Source organism: Rhopilema esculentum, chromosome 8, assembly GCF_057945365.1.
Source record: "Rhopilema esculentum isolate cy_ngs chromosome 8, ASM5794536v1, whole genome shotgun sequence".
NCBI lineage: Eukaryota > Metazoa > Cnidaria > Scyphozoa > Rhizostomeae > Rhizostomatidae > Rhopilema > Rhopilema esculentum.
This window is the reverse complement of record NC_142822.1, coordinates 6,228,644-6,246,814: the sequence shown is the minus strand read 5'-3', so window position 1 is coordinate 6,246,814 and position 18,171 is coordinate 6,228,644. Positions and strand designations below refer to the sequence as shown.

Sequence of the window (18,171 nt, the reverse complement as noted above, 5' to 3'; positions counted from 1 at the left end):
GGTCCCAACCAATCCTAAATTCTCGAAAAGAAATTAATTTGCAGCGTTACTTTACTTCTGTTTACTTTAGGTTCTTAAAAGGTTTTGTTTTTCTTTTCGAGGTATGGCGCCCAACAAGGTTCAGAGTGTGGTAACACCCAAGAACGCCATTATGCCAGTCATAATATTTGGCCAAATATGAATTAAAAACGAAGAAAATTGCTCACTTTTAACCAAATCAAGGAAACCTAACGCGATATTCAACCTAAGCACTACAAAGTTAACTTATTGCATTTGGGATTTTGTACATTTCAACCCCTGCTCTTATGGCATGGGAGACAAGAAGGACATTTTTTGAGAACAGATAACAATATGAATAAATAATGATATTTGCAAACGTTGTTTGTCGAAAAACTAAATTATTTTTGTTACCTTATCTCCACTGAATCAAGCACCTACTTAGAGTCAGACAATAGAGCCGATCATCTTTAGCAATGCTTAACGGTCTTAACAAAACTCTGGTATATGCTATTCAAACTGAGACTATGTTCACATTGCTCCGTATTCGTTTTTATCCGTTTTCATATCGATCCGCTTTGCCTGTTCACAATGCTCCGGATACATTTGAAAACGGTATGAAAACGATGAAGCGTTCACAGTGCTCCGCTCTGGATGAAAAGGAAAATGCCACGAACTGGTTTACAGCAATCGCGACTGCTAAAAAACTTTTTAAACAACTCACTGCCACTAATATTTCTCCGAGTAGTGTACTAACTTCGCGATGTTAAGAAAATGTAATATAGGTACTTATTTCATTTTAGGTCAGTCTTGCGTTTATGCTTATATTTGTTCATGCTTCTATTTGATTAGGATATATTAGCGTGTCGCGCTTTAGTTTTTCATGTTTTCCGGTATAGTAATATTTTACATGCCCTTTTGCTCTACAAAGTTCCCCCGCGTATCCTAATATATCTAACACCTCCTACTAGTTCATTTACGTATTGCACGATAGATACCGACAATAACACCGGCAATTATTGATATTAGTTTGCTATATTGTAATGCTGTTATATAAAGTAGAATACGGAGAAACAGTTAGTTAGTTAGTTAGAGAGAGAAGCGTGGTGCTTGCGAAAGGCCACTGCTATCAAACATGTAGACACTAACTCACACACACACACAGAACCGTAATGGATGGAAAGGCTAAGAGAGGGCTGATGGCATTCAACCCGAGTGGCTTGTGAAAGCACTCGAGGTTTCGTTTCATATATATATATATAATTTAATGGCGTAACAGTGCTTGTGAAAGGCTGTTTAGTACCTAAGTTTCGATATTGTGTAAAAGAACGTCTTAGCTTTGGATGGAACAAAAGGAATTTATTTTGTGTGTCAAAACGTGTCGTTTATTCGCTCGGTCAATCGCTCAAACAACGAATGGTGTCAGAAGTTTTACAAATGTATATACCAGCAGCAAATTTTACAATGGTGACAGTAGAAGTGGGATCATATGGTGCTGGAAACAGACCAGAACCCAGATTCACGAATCAGTTTAGGACATGTACCTCAAGATGGAAGGCGACGAACAACTGTTCACGAGACGACAGTTCGAACACCCTGCATACCATCCAGAGATGCATAGTCAAACCAAGTAGCTGGCAAATATCTCAATCACAGGACTTGTCGATTTCTATTTTATGGACACAAAATATTCATTGGACGTTTAATTATTTTTCATTAGATTCACTTTAAGAATCGAGGACGATTCATTTTCCTTGATAGGGAGGTATGTAATATAGGTACTTATTTCATTTTAGGTCAGTCTTGCGTTTATGCTTATATTTGTTCATGCTTCTATTTGATTAGGATATATTAGCGTGTCGCGCTTTAGTTTTTCATGTTTTCCGGTATAGTAATATTTTACATGCCCTTTTGCTCTACAAAGTTCCCCCGCGTATCCTAATATATCTAACACCTCCTACTAGTTCATTTACGTATTGCACGATAGATACCGACAATAACACCGGCAATTATTGATATTAGTTTGCTATATTGTAATGCTGTTATATAAAGTAGAATACGGAGAAACAGTTAGTTAGTTAGTTAGAGAGAGAAGCGTGGTGCTTGCGAAAGGCCACTGCTATCAAACATGTAGACACTAACTCACACACACACACAGAACCGTAATGGATGGAAAGGCTAAGAGAGGGCTGATGGCATTCAACCCGAGTGGCTTGTGAAAGCACTCGAGGTTTCGTTTCATATATATATATATAATTTAATGGCGTAACAGTGCTTGTGAAAGGCTGTTTAGTACCTAAGTTTCGATATTGTGTAAAAGAACGTCTTAGCTTTGGATGGAACAAAAGGAATTTATTTTGTGTGTCAAAACGTGTCGTTTATTCGCTCGGTCAATCGCTCAAACAACGAATGGTGTCAGAAGTTTTACAAATGTATATACCAGCAGCAAATTTTACAAAAAATTGTTCAAATTGGCGCGGTGCAAGCTTCTTGCTGTATTGTTGTTGTTGTTAGCGTTTTCAAAAGTATCCGTTTTCGGTGTTCACACTGCGTTTTTGCGTTTTCAAAAGACTCCGTTCTCAAAAGTCTCCGCTTTCAAAGTGCGTTTTCAAAAGTCTCCGTTTTCAAGGTGGAGCAGTGTGAACGCAAGGCACAAACGGATACTTTTTTATCCGTTTTCATTTAAATCCGGAGCAATGTGAACGGGACCTGAGAGATGCAACTTTAGATTAATAAAATTTTGTTTCAAAACGAATACAAAACCAAGATTCTGTCATCGTTTCAGTTTTCTTTGAAGTCGTGACCTTTTTGCCTGAAAAAATTTAGGCTTGAAATGACGGAAAACCAGGCATTAAACGACTTGCTATGCATAAATGCGCACGTGTGGACAAGGTCCTAGGTTAGGCTGTCAGATTCTAATAGAACACTCAGTAATTTTCTTTAAAACTTTGGTATATGCTCTATATGATTCAAGAGAAAGTAGTATTATGTTTACTATAGATGTATCTCCCTAATACTCTCCTATGTGTTTCGCATTTATATGTGGGGAAAGGGCGCTAATTACCCCCATAAGCAAGAAGCTACTTTTCCTTACAAATGCCAGCGTGCGTCATTACTGTTGTGGGGTATGAACTCTAAAGATTGCGTTCAACACGCGTTCTCTTTGACAGTTAGACTTGGCAATCTCTTTCCCGACCATTTTCTCTTAAGGCAATTCTTGAAAAGACGCAATATCTTGAAACGAGAGACAAATTTTTCAGAATGCAAGGACTTGCCATATTGCAATCAGGTTCTTTTCAAAAATAGAACCAGACTGAATAGGAAAATAGATTTGCGGAATATTTAATCGTCCAGTTTTACAAAAAAATTGCTACAGAATAAGGTTTTATTGAATCATTCAATCAGTACACTCTCGTCAAAGGTGTTATGATAGCATCAGCCCTCAAAATACTATATTCGCATAATTTCGGTATACCATGCTGATGTTTACTTGTTTTAGGTTTCAATTCGATTTCATTTCTTCGCCGAGTAGGTTTAATCTTTTAATAACATTGGTGCTAATCTGTTTTAGTATTGACTGGGTATTACAGCATTAGCATGTTATCAGATAACTTTGAACACACAAAATTCATACATAAAAGATTTTTTTGTTCCGAAAGTTAATAGCCTAAAAAGCGCCCTTTTTATCTTAAATGATCAACATTAAAAATGCATGCCAGGCTGAGATTGAACACAACTACAGGACTTCTAGCGGCTAGTTTACAGTTTGTTTGTCCTAACCTTCGAAACCGATACCCCATAACCGAACCTATCGCTGATAATGCAAATTGTAATCGAAAACATGTCACAAAAGATACAGGTTTAGTGATAGCAACACGGACTTTAACATAAGAATGCTACTGCATTGAAAGTTCTGTTAGATTTGTATTCGTTAGGACTGATTATAGGTGACTCACCTGTTCTGCAAAATAGGCCAGGGTTGAAAATATCACCATTGGAATCAAGACAATCAATACGAGTAAAAATAACTCCCTGGCACTTGCTTTCAAGGTTTGTCCTATCACTTGCATCCCGCTAAGGTTCTTAAAGAATCGAAATAGTCGAAATATTCTGACCAGACGCAACACAAACAAAAAGTCAAGTACGTTTGAATTCGCGAAGAAATTTATGTAAAATTGAACAATTGAGGCAAGATCGATCCATGTCATCACGCTCTGAAAGAATTTGCTGATGTGTGGACAGCAGCATATTCTTATTATGAAGTCCACTGTAAAGAAGGCACAGTAAAAATATTCCAGGGTCTTGAAAACTCCTCTTTGATCCCTGGCAAATGACATAGTCTCTATGCAAAACGATGCTATGGAAAGGACGATAACCAACAGATTCACCAATGCCATTACCTAAAAGAAAACAAAAATTGTTTAGTAATCGGGAAATACCAAAAGCCAGGAAGTGACAACTTAAAATATGTCCAGGGGGGGGTGTCAAATTTAGGATGCATTGAATTTAGCAACTGTAAACGACAAGGATAGAAAGAGAAAACTCTGCGTGCTCTTTCGATACATTAGTAAATTGTGGTCAAATTTTTGAAGCATTAACGCAATATAAAGCAATAACATAGAATTTGTGATTATTACGAGTTGTTATTGAAAGATTTCAAGTTTAATTTGCCAGTCAAACACCAAAATAGTTTAAAAAGTTTACTTTTCATAGCTTTCATGTTCATAAAATTTAGCAATGTTTTGACTTGAGAATTTTGAGCTTTTTCAGTATAAACGCACCAAAGTTTGTATTTATGTTAAAAAATCTAAGCACATGGATAGATCAAACACCTAAACTTGAGGTGACTGCTTCAAAGAATATAATTCTTTATCGGGGAATATAAGCTAATGATGTTTTGCTTAAGCTAGGATATAAAAGAGTACTATACATTTAATGTAAATATCTGACCTATGTGCATTGAGGGTATACTCTTGAATTTGCGCCGATTTGAGAGATATATCTTCTAAAAACTCCCAGTCACAACTAGCTAAACTTTACCCTCGTTCCGTTTCAAATTAAAACAAAAAAATCATGTTGAAGAGCAAGATAGTTCGCTTATTCATACAGGATCTGAGAATATACCTTCAACTTGAAATGCAAGAAAGTCATATGCCCAGTTAAACAAACAATAAACATTATTTTTACCATAATCACTAAAATCCCATTTCCCGCCATTTCAGTCTCGATATGTTCAAAATCAATTCTAAACGAGGCAATACCATAAGGCTAACGAATGTAACTTCATACTTTTGAAAAATTAGGATACTTGAAAGCTGACAAATTCTGCTAGAAATTGTTCAAAAAACTTTATTTCAAGTTGCTGTTTATTGGAAAAGAGAAGCCCCAAGAGGTGAGCTACTATAATTTTAATGTGAGTCTACGAAATGTTGTCTTATCTGAATGTGGCTGATAATGGTTATTGTTGAATCTTTGCGTTGCTTTTTGGAAGTCTAATATTATTGCACACACTAAGACCATATCTAAGACAGCAAGTAACTTATCTTTCCTCTTTGTAAACGTCTGTAACAATCTAAATTGATGCGATTGCTTGTCCGTAATGAAGACTCAAATCAAAACAATGGGAAATCGATTGAATCGACATTAAACTATCGAGAACCATAGTATCCATGATATTTACGAAGCGCTTTCGGAGCTTTGCCCACCTCATCCCTTTTATCAGAGGGCAAAGGATTTTTGCTCCTATGGGCATAACGAATGCTAAAATTTAGGGGAGGCTTAGTAGGGATCTTACCCGGAGAGGGGGGGGGTTACTCTCATTATGGCCTAACAGGGGGTCCAGTCAGGGTAAATGTGGGCCAAAGCTAAAATGTTAAAAAATTTCAAGTGACTAGAAAGTTATGAAAACGCCCATTATTTAAATTCATTTTTTAACTTTAAGATAAAGAATAAAGCAACATTTTGCATCATTTTGTAACTAACGACTGCCAAAAATTGCTTTTTACCGAATCGAAGCAAAATTTATTGACGAACACATCGCACTCCTCCTCCCCACCCCTAACAATCCCATCCTTGATCAATGATTTGGAAAATAAATTATTTTGAATTTAAAGTCATGGTCTAGATCTGCTGTACCTATCAAGTGCTGGAAAATATTTCGTGGTTTGCTAAAAACGCTAAAATGGTCCGTAAACTTCATCTTCATATTCGTGTGTTATCTTAAATTTATGGTGCCATTGTGAATCTTTCATTGGATTGGTTTTAATCTGAGAATGATGATAACGGCTGATTTCTACGTCACTTTAACTCATGCTAGCTTTTGTCTGCAACGTACTGAGAGCATCAAAGAAAACCGTTTCGCCGACTTTCCCGAATCCTCCAGAATCTACACAAGGAATTACTAGGATTTCGCATTAATGCGATTTGCTTAGGCCGGTTCTAAAGGATATCCGCACTCGTTGACGCCAGAAACTCATTTCTTGGCTGCATGAAAAAATGCATGCGAAACGCTCATCACCGTACCCATTTGCGAAACATCTGCTTGGTGATATTTTGTGAATTCAAAATCAAGAAAGTTACAAAGATAGTCGTGCTAGAATGAGCTATGAAAATGAACGAGCTATGTTAAATCTTTTTGACTTCGTGTAGTGTGTTTGGCTTTGTATTGTGATTTTAAGAAATATATACGGTTCATAATACCTTTCGTAAACTAACCAAAGTTATCCCCACAAGCGTCAACGATTGCCTATCAATGTCAATACATTAAGCACATATCTACGTCAAAGAAGCATTAATCATTTCTTCAATCGAGAATTTTCCTTTTGCATCAAATGTTGGCACAAACAGAGTAGTGTACAGTTTCCTACTGGGGTGCATCTATAGCTACAGGTAGAGCATGTGCAGTAAGAGCGTTTGATGCACGGCATTGTAGGAATGTTATCATGAATCCAAAATATTTATAAAACGAAGAACAAACAGAACAAACGGAGAAGAATAAAATCACTTTTGAAGTTTGACAAAGGAACTATGGTTTCAAGAGGCCCTTTTGAGGTGACTTGTAGGTCACGCAATGAAAAATAAAGGAAAAATGAACAAGGCAAGCTATGAGTTTTGAAAATATTTCTCTGCCTAAATGAAATCGCCAGTCTTCGTCAAGCTATGTCTTTTCCATTGTATTTCTCGACAAATGAATTTCTAACTACGACAGGTAGATATTATGTAGACAGCAAAGTTTGCTATACAAGGCGGTTGTTGTAATACGCATGTCCATATGACATGACAGAGAGCTTGATCGGCTTGGACTTATCAGCTTATCTATTGTATATGACAATAGGAGTTGACGTTCACCCAAAAAGATCTCATTTAACAGTTTAATCAATATCCCAGAATTACTGCTATAATTTAGCAAATTTCAAAATCCCGATCAATCCTGCTTTTCAAAAGCTGTTATGACTGACCTCTACTTAGGCACTTTTGCCCGCTCATGCGCGCGCTGTGCAACCTTCTGACCTGATTGGCTCCTAGTTGTTTGTTCGCGCAAAGTCGCTTTGGTAGTCACACCCTTCTCCCAAGATGAGCGGATTTTTGGCTTCTGCGACCATAGCGATCTCAAAATGTTAATGCTTACGGTCGGTTGAAGCGCGCGCGTGGACAAAAACTAAATAAGTGAAAAGTAATAAATGCTGATATTGAATGTTGTCATTTACTACTTTTTTGTTTTCCACGTGGAATACGCGAAAAACTATGCTTAGTACCCGTGTCAACAAAATGTTGATTCAGATTCCCAAAAGTCACTATGGGGCCCTTGAGGTAGTGATTTTGGGTTGCAATGTGCCAACAGCCTTGATGTCTTAACTGTTGCAAATGTATACCACGTAATTCCATAAACACCTGCCTTCGTTAATAGCTTCTGAAACATGGATCGTTATTGTCTACCATAAAACTACCGGCGCTGCGACAGAGACGGAGAAACAGTTGCAGCTTCAAAGCTTATAAATATACACAGTAAGTACTTCTGCATGACAAAGTAGAATGAAATTATGATTCAACATCATCAGTTTTGGGCCGTAAGTTTTTATAAACAACAACCAGTCGTGTACCATGCATTTCGGCAGAGTAATATCTATATACGTGGTAAACCTAATAGAAATTACAGTTTGTCATAAGGTTGACGATGTTGTAAAGGCAGAGGTGTACACGCTTTATGCGGGAGGTTCTATGTTGCCTGATAAACAAATTTAGTGTGAAACTCAGACTTGAAATCTAAAAACATGTTGTTCAACAGACTAAACAGCGTAAAAAGTAGCCCTATTCAGAAAACTAGTTGAAATTTTGCTAGAGGCTTGTTGAATAGATTTGAGTTAATACATGTTTAAAGTGTAGTGCAGTGTTAAAATGTTCTCGTGCAGCGATTATCAGGTCATCGGTGACAAGGCAGAAAGAAGGCTATGACTTATGAAATTTAGAATTGGTTTTGAAAACGTTTTAAAATCTACTTAACCTTTTCTCTCGACACTTTTCAGAGAATAAAACATCAGACATATATCGAAAACTCCAGGCTAGGAAATATATATACCCAGTTTTTGATGTTTCAAATTTTTGCTTTTTCAAAGCCATTTGATATTTTTGCAACCCTAGGAAATATTTGAAATTTGGCATAATAGTAAAAGAATCGTCGTAAAAGCTTGTCTGGGAATTTCGTCGCCGTTGTGAAGCGTAATCAAGATACCATCTTGCACTGGCATTTCCGGCATCACTACGCCAGTATAAAAGTTGAAATAAAAAACCATGGACAAAGATTATTAGACGAAATTGGAAAGAAATTTTTCGATGAAATATGACCCCAGAATGCAGTCATTTGCAAACACAAATGCTGATTGCCTACAGTTTCTGTAAACAGTGGTTGATAGCAAATGATTTGTTTGTTAAATTTCATCAAATTGCGATCAGCATCTTGATGTTCATCTGGACTACCTTACGACCATAATTATTCCTCTATACCCGAGCATACCATTCAGGCAACAATGAAAACGTTTCACTTTTTTACTGTTCATGCGGTTTGACGTTTGAATGAGGTTGAGTTCCTGGTATGCGGTTTGATGTTTTAATATGGTTGCCTTCCCAGTTATTTCATGCGGTTTGTTATTTGAATGAGGTTGGGCTCCGGGTTATTTTAGACGGTTTTGTGCTTTGATAAAGTTCCCTACCTGATTATGTTTGTCATTTGAATGAGGTAACGTTTGCCGTTAAGTTCGATTCCCACAGGCCACAGACCATACAGTTTTTATACAGCCACCTTAATCATTTCAGTATTAATGTTTGTCTGAAATAAACAACAAATTTCTTGTTATTCATCTAGTTTATTCATCAAGTCCAATACGTAATTTTTCTTCAAATGGTTAGCTGCTACTCACAGCTGTATAGCAATTGAAGGACATTCTGTGCGGACAAACAATAACATCGACGTTTGAACTCGCATATGTTTACATCAACACAACTGTGATTTTCAGGCCAAATCTTAAAACCACAAAGATTCCCGGATTTTCTGATAGTTTACATAAAAACAGACATGGCACGTTTAAAAAGACACCCAACGACTGCTATTTAACTCACAGTTATTTTTCTGCTGAGAACTCAGATGAGTTTTTGCAATCAAACCTCTCCCAGTCATCTATTTTTGCATTTTAATCTACTATGAAAAAAGATACGTCATTCCTGCCATGCCTGCGAACAACAGCTTTCAGTATCACAGAAAATCATTTTAAATGTACATCATAGGAAAAAATTCAAATTGAAGGCATTTTTTAATGTTGATCTGTGAATGTCATGCAAAATCACAACTAAAAACATTTATATATGTTTATATGACACTATGACTACAGTCAATTTTATGACAAGGCTTTCTTCATTGGGAATGGCTTTTCATGTGCTGTAGTATGCTGAAAATTATATAAGCATGGTAATAGTGTATAAGATAAGCACGTTTTCGCACTGTCTAGACAATAAAAGCTCCTTTTAGGGGTCTAAAGCTGCTGAATATTTTTTTTAAAGTTCAGAAGCAAAATATTGCTTAAAAGTACAGCTGAAATTCTCATGCTTTTGTTACTGCATCATATCAAACTGTTCATTCATTGCATAATTTTTACACAATTCCCAAACAGGCCAATATGCCAAAGTTTATCTTTGGAAAATGCATAGTACAATGGCAAATAAACAATTCCTTGTGTTCATCACCCAGGGGATGATAGCATTTGACAGCAAAGAGATCGTCCACATATAAACAACTTTATGAAAAGAAGACTCTTTCTTCAACTACCTGTAACAATTTCAAGCAACAGCTATTTGTGATCAATTCAAATTTAAAACACTTATGCCGTTCCGATTTATCAAGAATGTCATATGTAACGAATTCAAGAATCGAAAAGCGTTCGAATTACATTGCTGTTTGCCTTGGAGGTTCGACGGCATTATATATGATAAGAGCGAAGCTATCTGTCTTGAACCTTTTATTGTCTGGATGCAAAGACCCAACAGCTGTCATATTTACATTACCTGTGTACCTTTATACAGGATGTAGGCGAGTATTTAGCTAGCTCATTTGGGCAGTAGCAAAGAAATCAACAACAAAGACATATATCTCGAATAAATGCCATAAATATGATGTAACTCGGGCAGCAAATACAAACAACTCAAAATTAGATATCTGTTTTTGTTTGAATGCCCAACGATAGATAATCGGTAAAGCCCATTTATTCTTCACACCACTGGTAAAGATATTAAGATCATGCTAATGGACCATAGGGTTTTAATTGTAAGGACAAAAGAATCTATGAACCACATTACCATGAAAATTTTTAGGACTGAAATCTGTGTCATATGATTTTCTAACAATCTTTTAAATTTTTTAGGAGTATTGATCCGAATTTGAACTGCTCAAATAAGGCTATGTGTTTAATGCATCGGTTTTATAGCTAATCTCGCTTGAATTGCCTGATTTTGCCGACAACTGACGTGTTTGACAGGCTTTGACAGACAAGTGACGTAAAATGCACAAAGGTATTATCCAGGGGGAGAATAAGCACAAGGGTACCTTTAAGAAATATGGCTATTTGTTAAGCTACCTCTATCGGGTATTAGGCCAAAAGAAAGCAAGGAGGCTTGTGAGGCGGAGGAATGAACTTACGCTACGTTCACACTGCTCCATATTCGTTTCGCCCCGTTTTTGTTAATGAAAACACTTTCCGTTCACAATGATCCGTTTTGAATTGAAAACGCTTTGAATACGGTAAGTGTTCTGCTCCAACATAAACGCCCATGGTAGGCTAAGTTTTGAACAGGCTTTCAAGAATCTGCTTCAAATAAGCACCAGAAAGAATAAAATCAAATCGTGCAACAGCACGTATGTTGTTGCCGTTGTAAGAGTCCACAAATGTCTCCGTTCTCGGTGTTCACACGGAAAGCAGAGCGTATTCAATAATATCCGTATTCAAAAGTATCGGTATTCATTTGCGTTTATAAATGACTCCGTTTTCAGAGCGGTTCAGTGTGAACGCAAGGCAAAAGGGTTTGGTTTGAATCCGTTTTCATTTAAAAAATGAGCAATGTGAACGGGCCCTTCAGAGGTCGGTGGGGAACCGAAACATATTGGTTCGGGATATAGTAGCACAGTGAGCGTAGCGTAGCCATTATTTTCATTTTTGGAAAACAAAACTCAGTGGAACTTCTCTTTGCTATATAGACGTTAGGGAATTAAATATTGGTTTGAAGCAGAAGTCTAGCGAATTAGATAACAAACAATCAAAGTTGACCAATTAGAGAGCAGAATGTTTTCATCTGTTGATGCTATTATTGTAGTTTATATTTATTCTTGGAATTACCCTTTAGGTTTGTTCTTTCTTGGAATTACCCTGTGTTTGCTTGCTTTTAACATTATGTTATCAAAGTATAATACATCGAGACAGATCAATCGCAAAGGAGCCAGACATATAGTCGAAGAAGGAGTAGTTCTCGATTCGCACACGCTTAAAACTCTTGTTATTTTAGCTGAAGTTTCATATCGAATTAAATATTTCGATTTTTGATAAAACCAGCGGCGACTTTAGAGAATGCGGGCCCCTTTATCTTGGGTGCGGGCCCCTTCTGGCGATGAAAAGCGCCTAGGGCAGTTGCCCCCTGGAACCCTTAAAGTCGCCATTGGACAAAACAAGCTTTCTTTTTTGATAGAGATGTTTCACGTTAGCTGTTTTATTTCAAAACGACTCTCCCGATAGAATGCCACTTGGTGAATGTTTCTTCAAAATTGCTATTCATAGCGTCTCTATTCTCTTATCAGATACCGTATCATCGCCATTTTTTGTTGAATGCGTTTATCTTGCAAACAATAAAATCTGCCCAGTTTATCTACCGTAACACCTTTAGTCGTAATTGCTCGATAGTTTTTTGTTTGCAGGTGAAGTGTAAATTTGTAATGGTTTTTAAGAATCGCCTCTGCAATTCAAATCGCCATTAGAAATATAAACATAGGTTTAAGAAAGACTTGATTGAGAGTTATTGTTTCTCTTGCGGTGGTAAACTGCTAATAGATTTCCAATGAAGTTTCAATGCTATGACTCCTGGGCAGGTATCTTAATTTCTTGTTTTTAGAAAGACATTCAAATACTATATAATGTGGCTGCAAGGAGTCTCAGTTGTGAAAAATACATCAAGATTAAAAAAATATTTCTTGGATAACAACTTTCAAAACATCGGCATTTGGTACCATCTTTTAAAAAACGCAGCATCGGGTCTGCTGAGCTGCTAGGAAGATTTACGTCAGAGTCCAGAAAAATTTCTCCCTTTATTTGGACAAAAAGATCTAGCTTTGAAACTATTTACAATAAAACAACAAAAGGAAGGCAGGGTTTTCGGGTGGTTCTAAATTTATTTTCGTCAAGGGCCTTTCTCAGTCTCTTAGGGCATGTTTTTCTTATTTTGTGGCAGTTTAAGTACTGACAGATCAGGCTTTTGAAAAGAAACTGTTGCATACTCATAAAACCAAAAGAATAAAAATTTTAAAAATTCATTTTTTCAGTTCTTCAATATGTACTATCATCATAATCATAATGTTGCCAAAGCTTGCGTTACGGTTCGCTTCGTGCACTTATAAAGTTTATCTTTCAAAAAAGTTAAAAAAACCCTAAAGAGCCATTTTGTATACTTATATTTCAAATGAAACTTAAGATCTTCCGTACTAGAAATTTTCAAGATGTTTTGGAAGTAAGCAATATGTGCTTCAAATTTTCAAGTTATCAGGACCAATGAAACTACGTTGTTCCATGATATGCCTCAATTATACCATTTTTGCATGTTGTGAGAATGTTTTTGCATGTTTTATCTGTATTTAGTGCTTGAAGGGGATGGGTTGGGGATGTTGGTTTGCTTCATAAGTATATTGTAACCATTCTTGCTTGTAGGGAGACTTTCGTTTACAAAAGTATACGGAGCTAGGTATCTCCATTTCACCAAAGGGGCAATTGTCTTACTGTTATTCAAAAATCTTGGCAATGAAAAATTTGAAAACTAAATCAGCAATATTATTTAAATTCTTGCATAAAGTGCAAGGGAGGTGCACTTACAAGAGCCTAATCTGTTGGCTGAATTTCCCCTACCATCTAAACAATTTATCTTTTGAGCAATGCAAGCGTCTAATCGAATTTCTAAACATCCATAATAGTGGTTTAATGTAACACAAATGGTCTATGGATGACGTACCTTTCTCTACCTACAATGATTGGTAAGCCTTGGTACACTGCATTATATTTTGAACACATTGTACTGTATCTCCCTACCCACTCTCCAAAACAATGTTTTTTATGCAAACTTTTTTGGTTTGGTATGTTTTAATGAAGATGGCTGAAGACTGTCACATCTAAGAAACGCTGCTGTGACAGGTCCTATGACTTTAAGTTTAATGATATTTCTTGCAAAGCAGAGTACAATACAAGTTAGCTCTTTGCGTGCTTTGAGCAGTGCATTTTTCACTAATATGATAGTAATGTTATGTTTGGTTATCCTATTTCTTCACGCTATTGATAGCCTACTTATATCTCTAATACAACTGTCCTGCACTTGTCATCCAACTCGATATACAGTGAAGGTATTCTGTGCTGCAGTCCAGAGGTGATTTTGTATTATCAAGGATAGAACTTTCATCCTATTTACTGCTTAAAGATTAACAAATCAGATTCTTTGTACTTACTGAACAAACTTGAGTATTTGATTATTTTCTTCAATGAAAAAGGACTCGGCCATCATCATTAATGATGCCGGATCGACGATCTTTTACGGATATATAAACTAAGATCATTACTCTTTGAAATTAAAGAAGTTTTTCGGTTAATATAGCGCATAAACGAAAAGAAAATCTTTTTAAATTAAAGCGCTGGTGGATTTTGTTGTTTGGTTCTCCATTTTGATTAAAACGAAGGCTGATCAGATCAATCACATGCTCCTATAACACTGTTCGAGGGTTGAATAATGGAGGCATGAATAATTGCTTTGCTACCCCCTTATTTAAATCATTTTACTTTTTTCCTGCGAGGGTAAGAGGTGGTGATGTAAAAATAGGGACGTTAGAGGGCGCATTAAGGCTCAGTCTTCTTGTTAATGCCAGATATCAGCCTTTTTCTATTTCTAACTATAGTCTTTTGATTCTGTCCTCGTAATTTTTTCCATCCTCGCACCCCTGGCAAGAGACGATCGGGTCTTTGATGAACCAAGATTTTTTTTATCAATGACTCTTTGACATGTCAAAATCAATTGGAGTGGTTTATAGATTGCTTAAATATGTTATATGCATAAAAAGCATTACTTTGATAACAATTTAATTTTTTACCCGTTAAACCTTCCCTCCCGCGTCTTTTCTTATAGCTCTTCTAAAGCGCAACCTTACCTACAGTAAATGAATAATTGCTTTGCGTCAAATTTCTAAATTTTCTCGAAGAATTTCATTTTTTGCAAAACGTTTTAGCAAATTGTCTATGCTAAAAATATTGACCTATAGATATTGAAAGTAAGTCCACAGATGATCTTTGGCGACGCTTTCTTCTTAAGGATATATTGTGTTTTTATGGGTTTAACTAAAGACATAATTTCGAGAAGCAATGAGCATCTAAATACAACAGTCTAGCAAACGGTGCTCTGATGTCACTAGAGCCGCACCAAGGTCAGCCTGACATCATTTTGTTGAAATTATTATGTTTTGCTTTCTTCCTTAAAATGTCAAACTTTGAAAGCCGTACTGGATAAACAAAATTAGCGTGACATAGTACTAGTGCAATTCTAGAATTTATTTTGCTTTTTCAACCTCTCATTAGACCAAAAAAAATTTTCAGACTCTGCCATTCTCTCAGTCCAACAGTTCTCCTACACCTTTCTTGTACTAATCATTACAGTTCTAGTTTACTAAGCTAGATGCAAGGAGTAACTGGCCACAGCAATGAGCACACAGTATGCGATTGAGCTTCCAGCCAATACCATAAATCTATATAAAAATCACCAATAACTGCGGTCACAGGTGAATTTACATCCCCCCCCCCCCTCCAATATTCATTCAAGCTTGCAAGAATCTGTATGAAGGCAGCCATAGAAAGCTGACGGAACTAGGCCTTTTCCCCCATTTATTCTCGCGGTTCTACCACTGTATACCTTATGTTTTTTGCAGGAATTAATATGAACTTCATAGATAACACCAACAAGAACAGATGTTTTTCTTTCACTAAAATATGAATTTAGCGGAATCCCAGTAAACTTTTTGCCAGCTGTTTTTTTATGATAAATGAATGCCTATTGTCTTGAGTTTAATGTATTGTAGAATCTTATCAATCTATTTGAGATATAATCGCCAGATTGTTGATTAGCTTGACAACAACTTACACTAAAATTTAGGAGTTTCATTCTAATCGCTGTTATTAAATATAGGGGAATCGAAAACACATGGCGTAAGCACGGAAACGTCCCCAAAACATATAGATATGAGTTGATTGTATCTACAATGAAAATCATCTTTTAATCGCTTTTTTCACTTTCAATGGCTATGAACAATATTTCAAACAATATATAACAGTCACTTTGTACTACATATGGATAGGGATGTTGTTATATGACAAAGTTGTTAATCTTCACCGAAAGAGTTTAAAACAACGCGCGGAATTATTAAACGGATTCAGGTGGATAAGATGTGTTTTGATCGATGTATGGGATGGGATACGAAGCGCATGTTTCACGGATAGGGGCCGGCGGTTAGAATCGAACTCAACAGCTGCTAGTTTGTTCGTTTTTTTAATCAACCTATGCTGCAAGAAATTCTAGTCTCAGGAAACAATCCATCTCAATTATGTTTAGTTTTTAAATTCTCAATTTTCAATGTTTTCTTGTCAAAGCATTATGCTTCGATGTGTATAACAATTCAGTTCTAATGTTCTGCTCCGAATCTCACGCTTAGGAAGATTACAAGATAACTTCTCACAGCTCTGTTTATTCGGTATCAACAACTCTGCATCAACGTTAATTCTTAAAAAAAGAATTCACAATTGTGTATTTGAAAATGTCTTAAAGTGCATAATGCTGTATTGACAGGTACGTTTACACTTTCGTTTATTGAGCAGAGCTGTTCTAAGCTGTAACTCCGAGTTTCATGTTGGGGAGACGAGGGAGCAAAAGTCTTAAAATGAGTAACGAGGAAACCCTCCGTCCTGGAGTCAAAGAGCATATTTATTAATGACTTTCTTCCAGATGCATGCTCTTTTACCCAAGGATGGAGGGCTGCTTCACTCATTCAAATGCTTTCTCTTGCTCGTCCCCCCGACACCCATGAGACCTGCAGTTTTGTCTCTTGATGACTACATTACTTTAAAGTGAAAGTCTGAATTCTAGTTTAGAATCATCTTCTTTACACCTAGACTGCTACTTTCCATATATTTTATTACATGATGGCTAACGCTTTACTTGATTGCCAATTTTATTACATCGAAAGTCAACTCTGACGGGATGATATCACATCCTCTATTCAACCTGCTTACAAATCATACACTTTCTCTATCCTTCCAATATGTTTGATCAATAGGAATTAAAGAAAGGCCCCATAGTGCACAATTTTGGTGTCTGTCTAATTAAATTGCATAGAACTTTGAAACCCTGGCCTATGCTAGCCAGCAGATAGATTGATTACTTGGCGAAAAGACATCCGTGTGTATAACACAAGCCTTTCTTTGTGTATTTCAGAGTAAGTCTCAGCAAACATTGTCATATCTTCTATCTTAACAAACTGGCTTTTTCATTGTCATATCTCTTATCTTGCGCTATTTGTCTTATAACCTAGGCCTATTCTATTTTTATATGCTTTTTTCCCTTTGAAAAAGCCAGTTTGTTAAGCTTTAGTTATCAACAATCCATTGCGAGAAAGATGATAAAACGCGAAAGATGAAACATCCTTATTCTACCAAATTGAATTCAAATTGTATCAAATCGAAGAGATTGCATTCTGATACAATAGCGAAACCATTAAATCCCAAAATGTAGTTAATCAAGAGAACCCGTTTGGGTGCTTCCTTTTTGCAAGAGAATTCCTAAAGCTGAACATAATTTACCCATGGAGTTGGGAAGTTAATCTTTATCTAAATATTTAGGTTCAGGCACCAGAAGAATATTTCAAGAAACCATGTATTATGGCTATTGATACATTGACAGATGAAATGCGACTAGACTACGTATTGTTCATAGTGCTTACTTTTCTTTGCTTGAATTACGGAAAGATTTGGGTGAAAGGAAATGTTAAAGAAGTATGAAAAATTGATTTTAACACTATGAAAGAAGGCACAATACGTCTCAACTGTATTTGATCCTGTTTTTCAAATTGCTTTGAATATTTTCTTTTGCTGTATGTCAAATTTTCTTGAATTCCATAAAACGTGGTTACGTTTGTTCATATTTATTGTACATCGTTATGAACACTCATTACTGAACTGAATGGTATGTAGGTTTGAATATACAAACTTGGAATTTATACTTTAATTTGAAGCCTTTTGACTACTTATCGCTGCAGAAAGATGAAATTCTCCATTAAACCTTAAAATTGTCAAAGGTAAACTGCATTCATTTAAGATTTAGATAAATAATTCAAAAGATTAGGTCAATTTT

General features: G+C 36.2%; 2 protein-coding genes across 6 annotated transcripts in view; one reads left to right on the top strand and one right to left on the bottom strand.

Annotated features, from left to right (window-relative positions):
* Positions 1–2,367, top strand: part of LOC135694412 (armadillo-like helical domain containing protein 1) — a 29,849-nt gene extending 27,482 nt beyond the window's left edge. For all 5 annotated transcript variants that reach the window (XM_089109853.1, XM_089109852.1, XM_089109849.1 and 2 more), the window contains one exon: positions 102–2,367. The gene's annotated coding sequence lies outside the window, so the exon portion shown is untranslated. The remainder of the gene's footprint in view (positions 1–101) is intronic.
* The window catches only part of LOC135694405 (voltage-gated potassium channel KCNC1), a 30,346-nt gene that overhangs the window by 5,351 nt on the left and 6,824 nt on the right, over positions 1–18,171 (bottom strand). Inside the window, exon 2 of the mRNA XM_065213134.2 lies at positions 3,954–4,397. Within this exon, the coding sequence (XP_065069206.2) occupies positions 3,954–4,397 (444 nt within the window). The remainder of the gene's footprint in view (positions 1–3,953; positions 4,398–18,171) is intronic.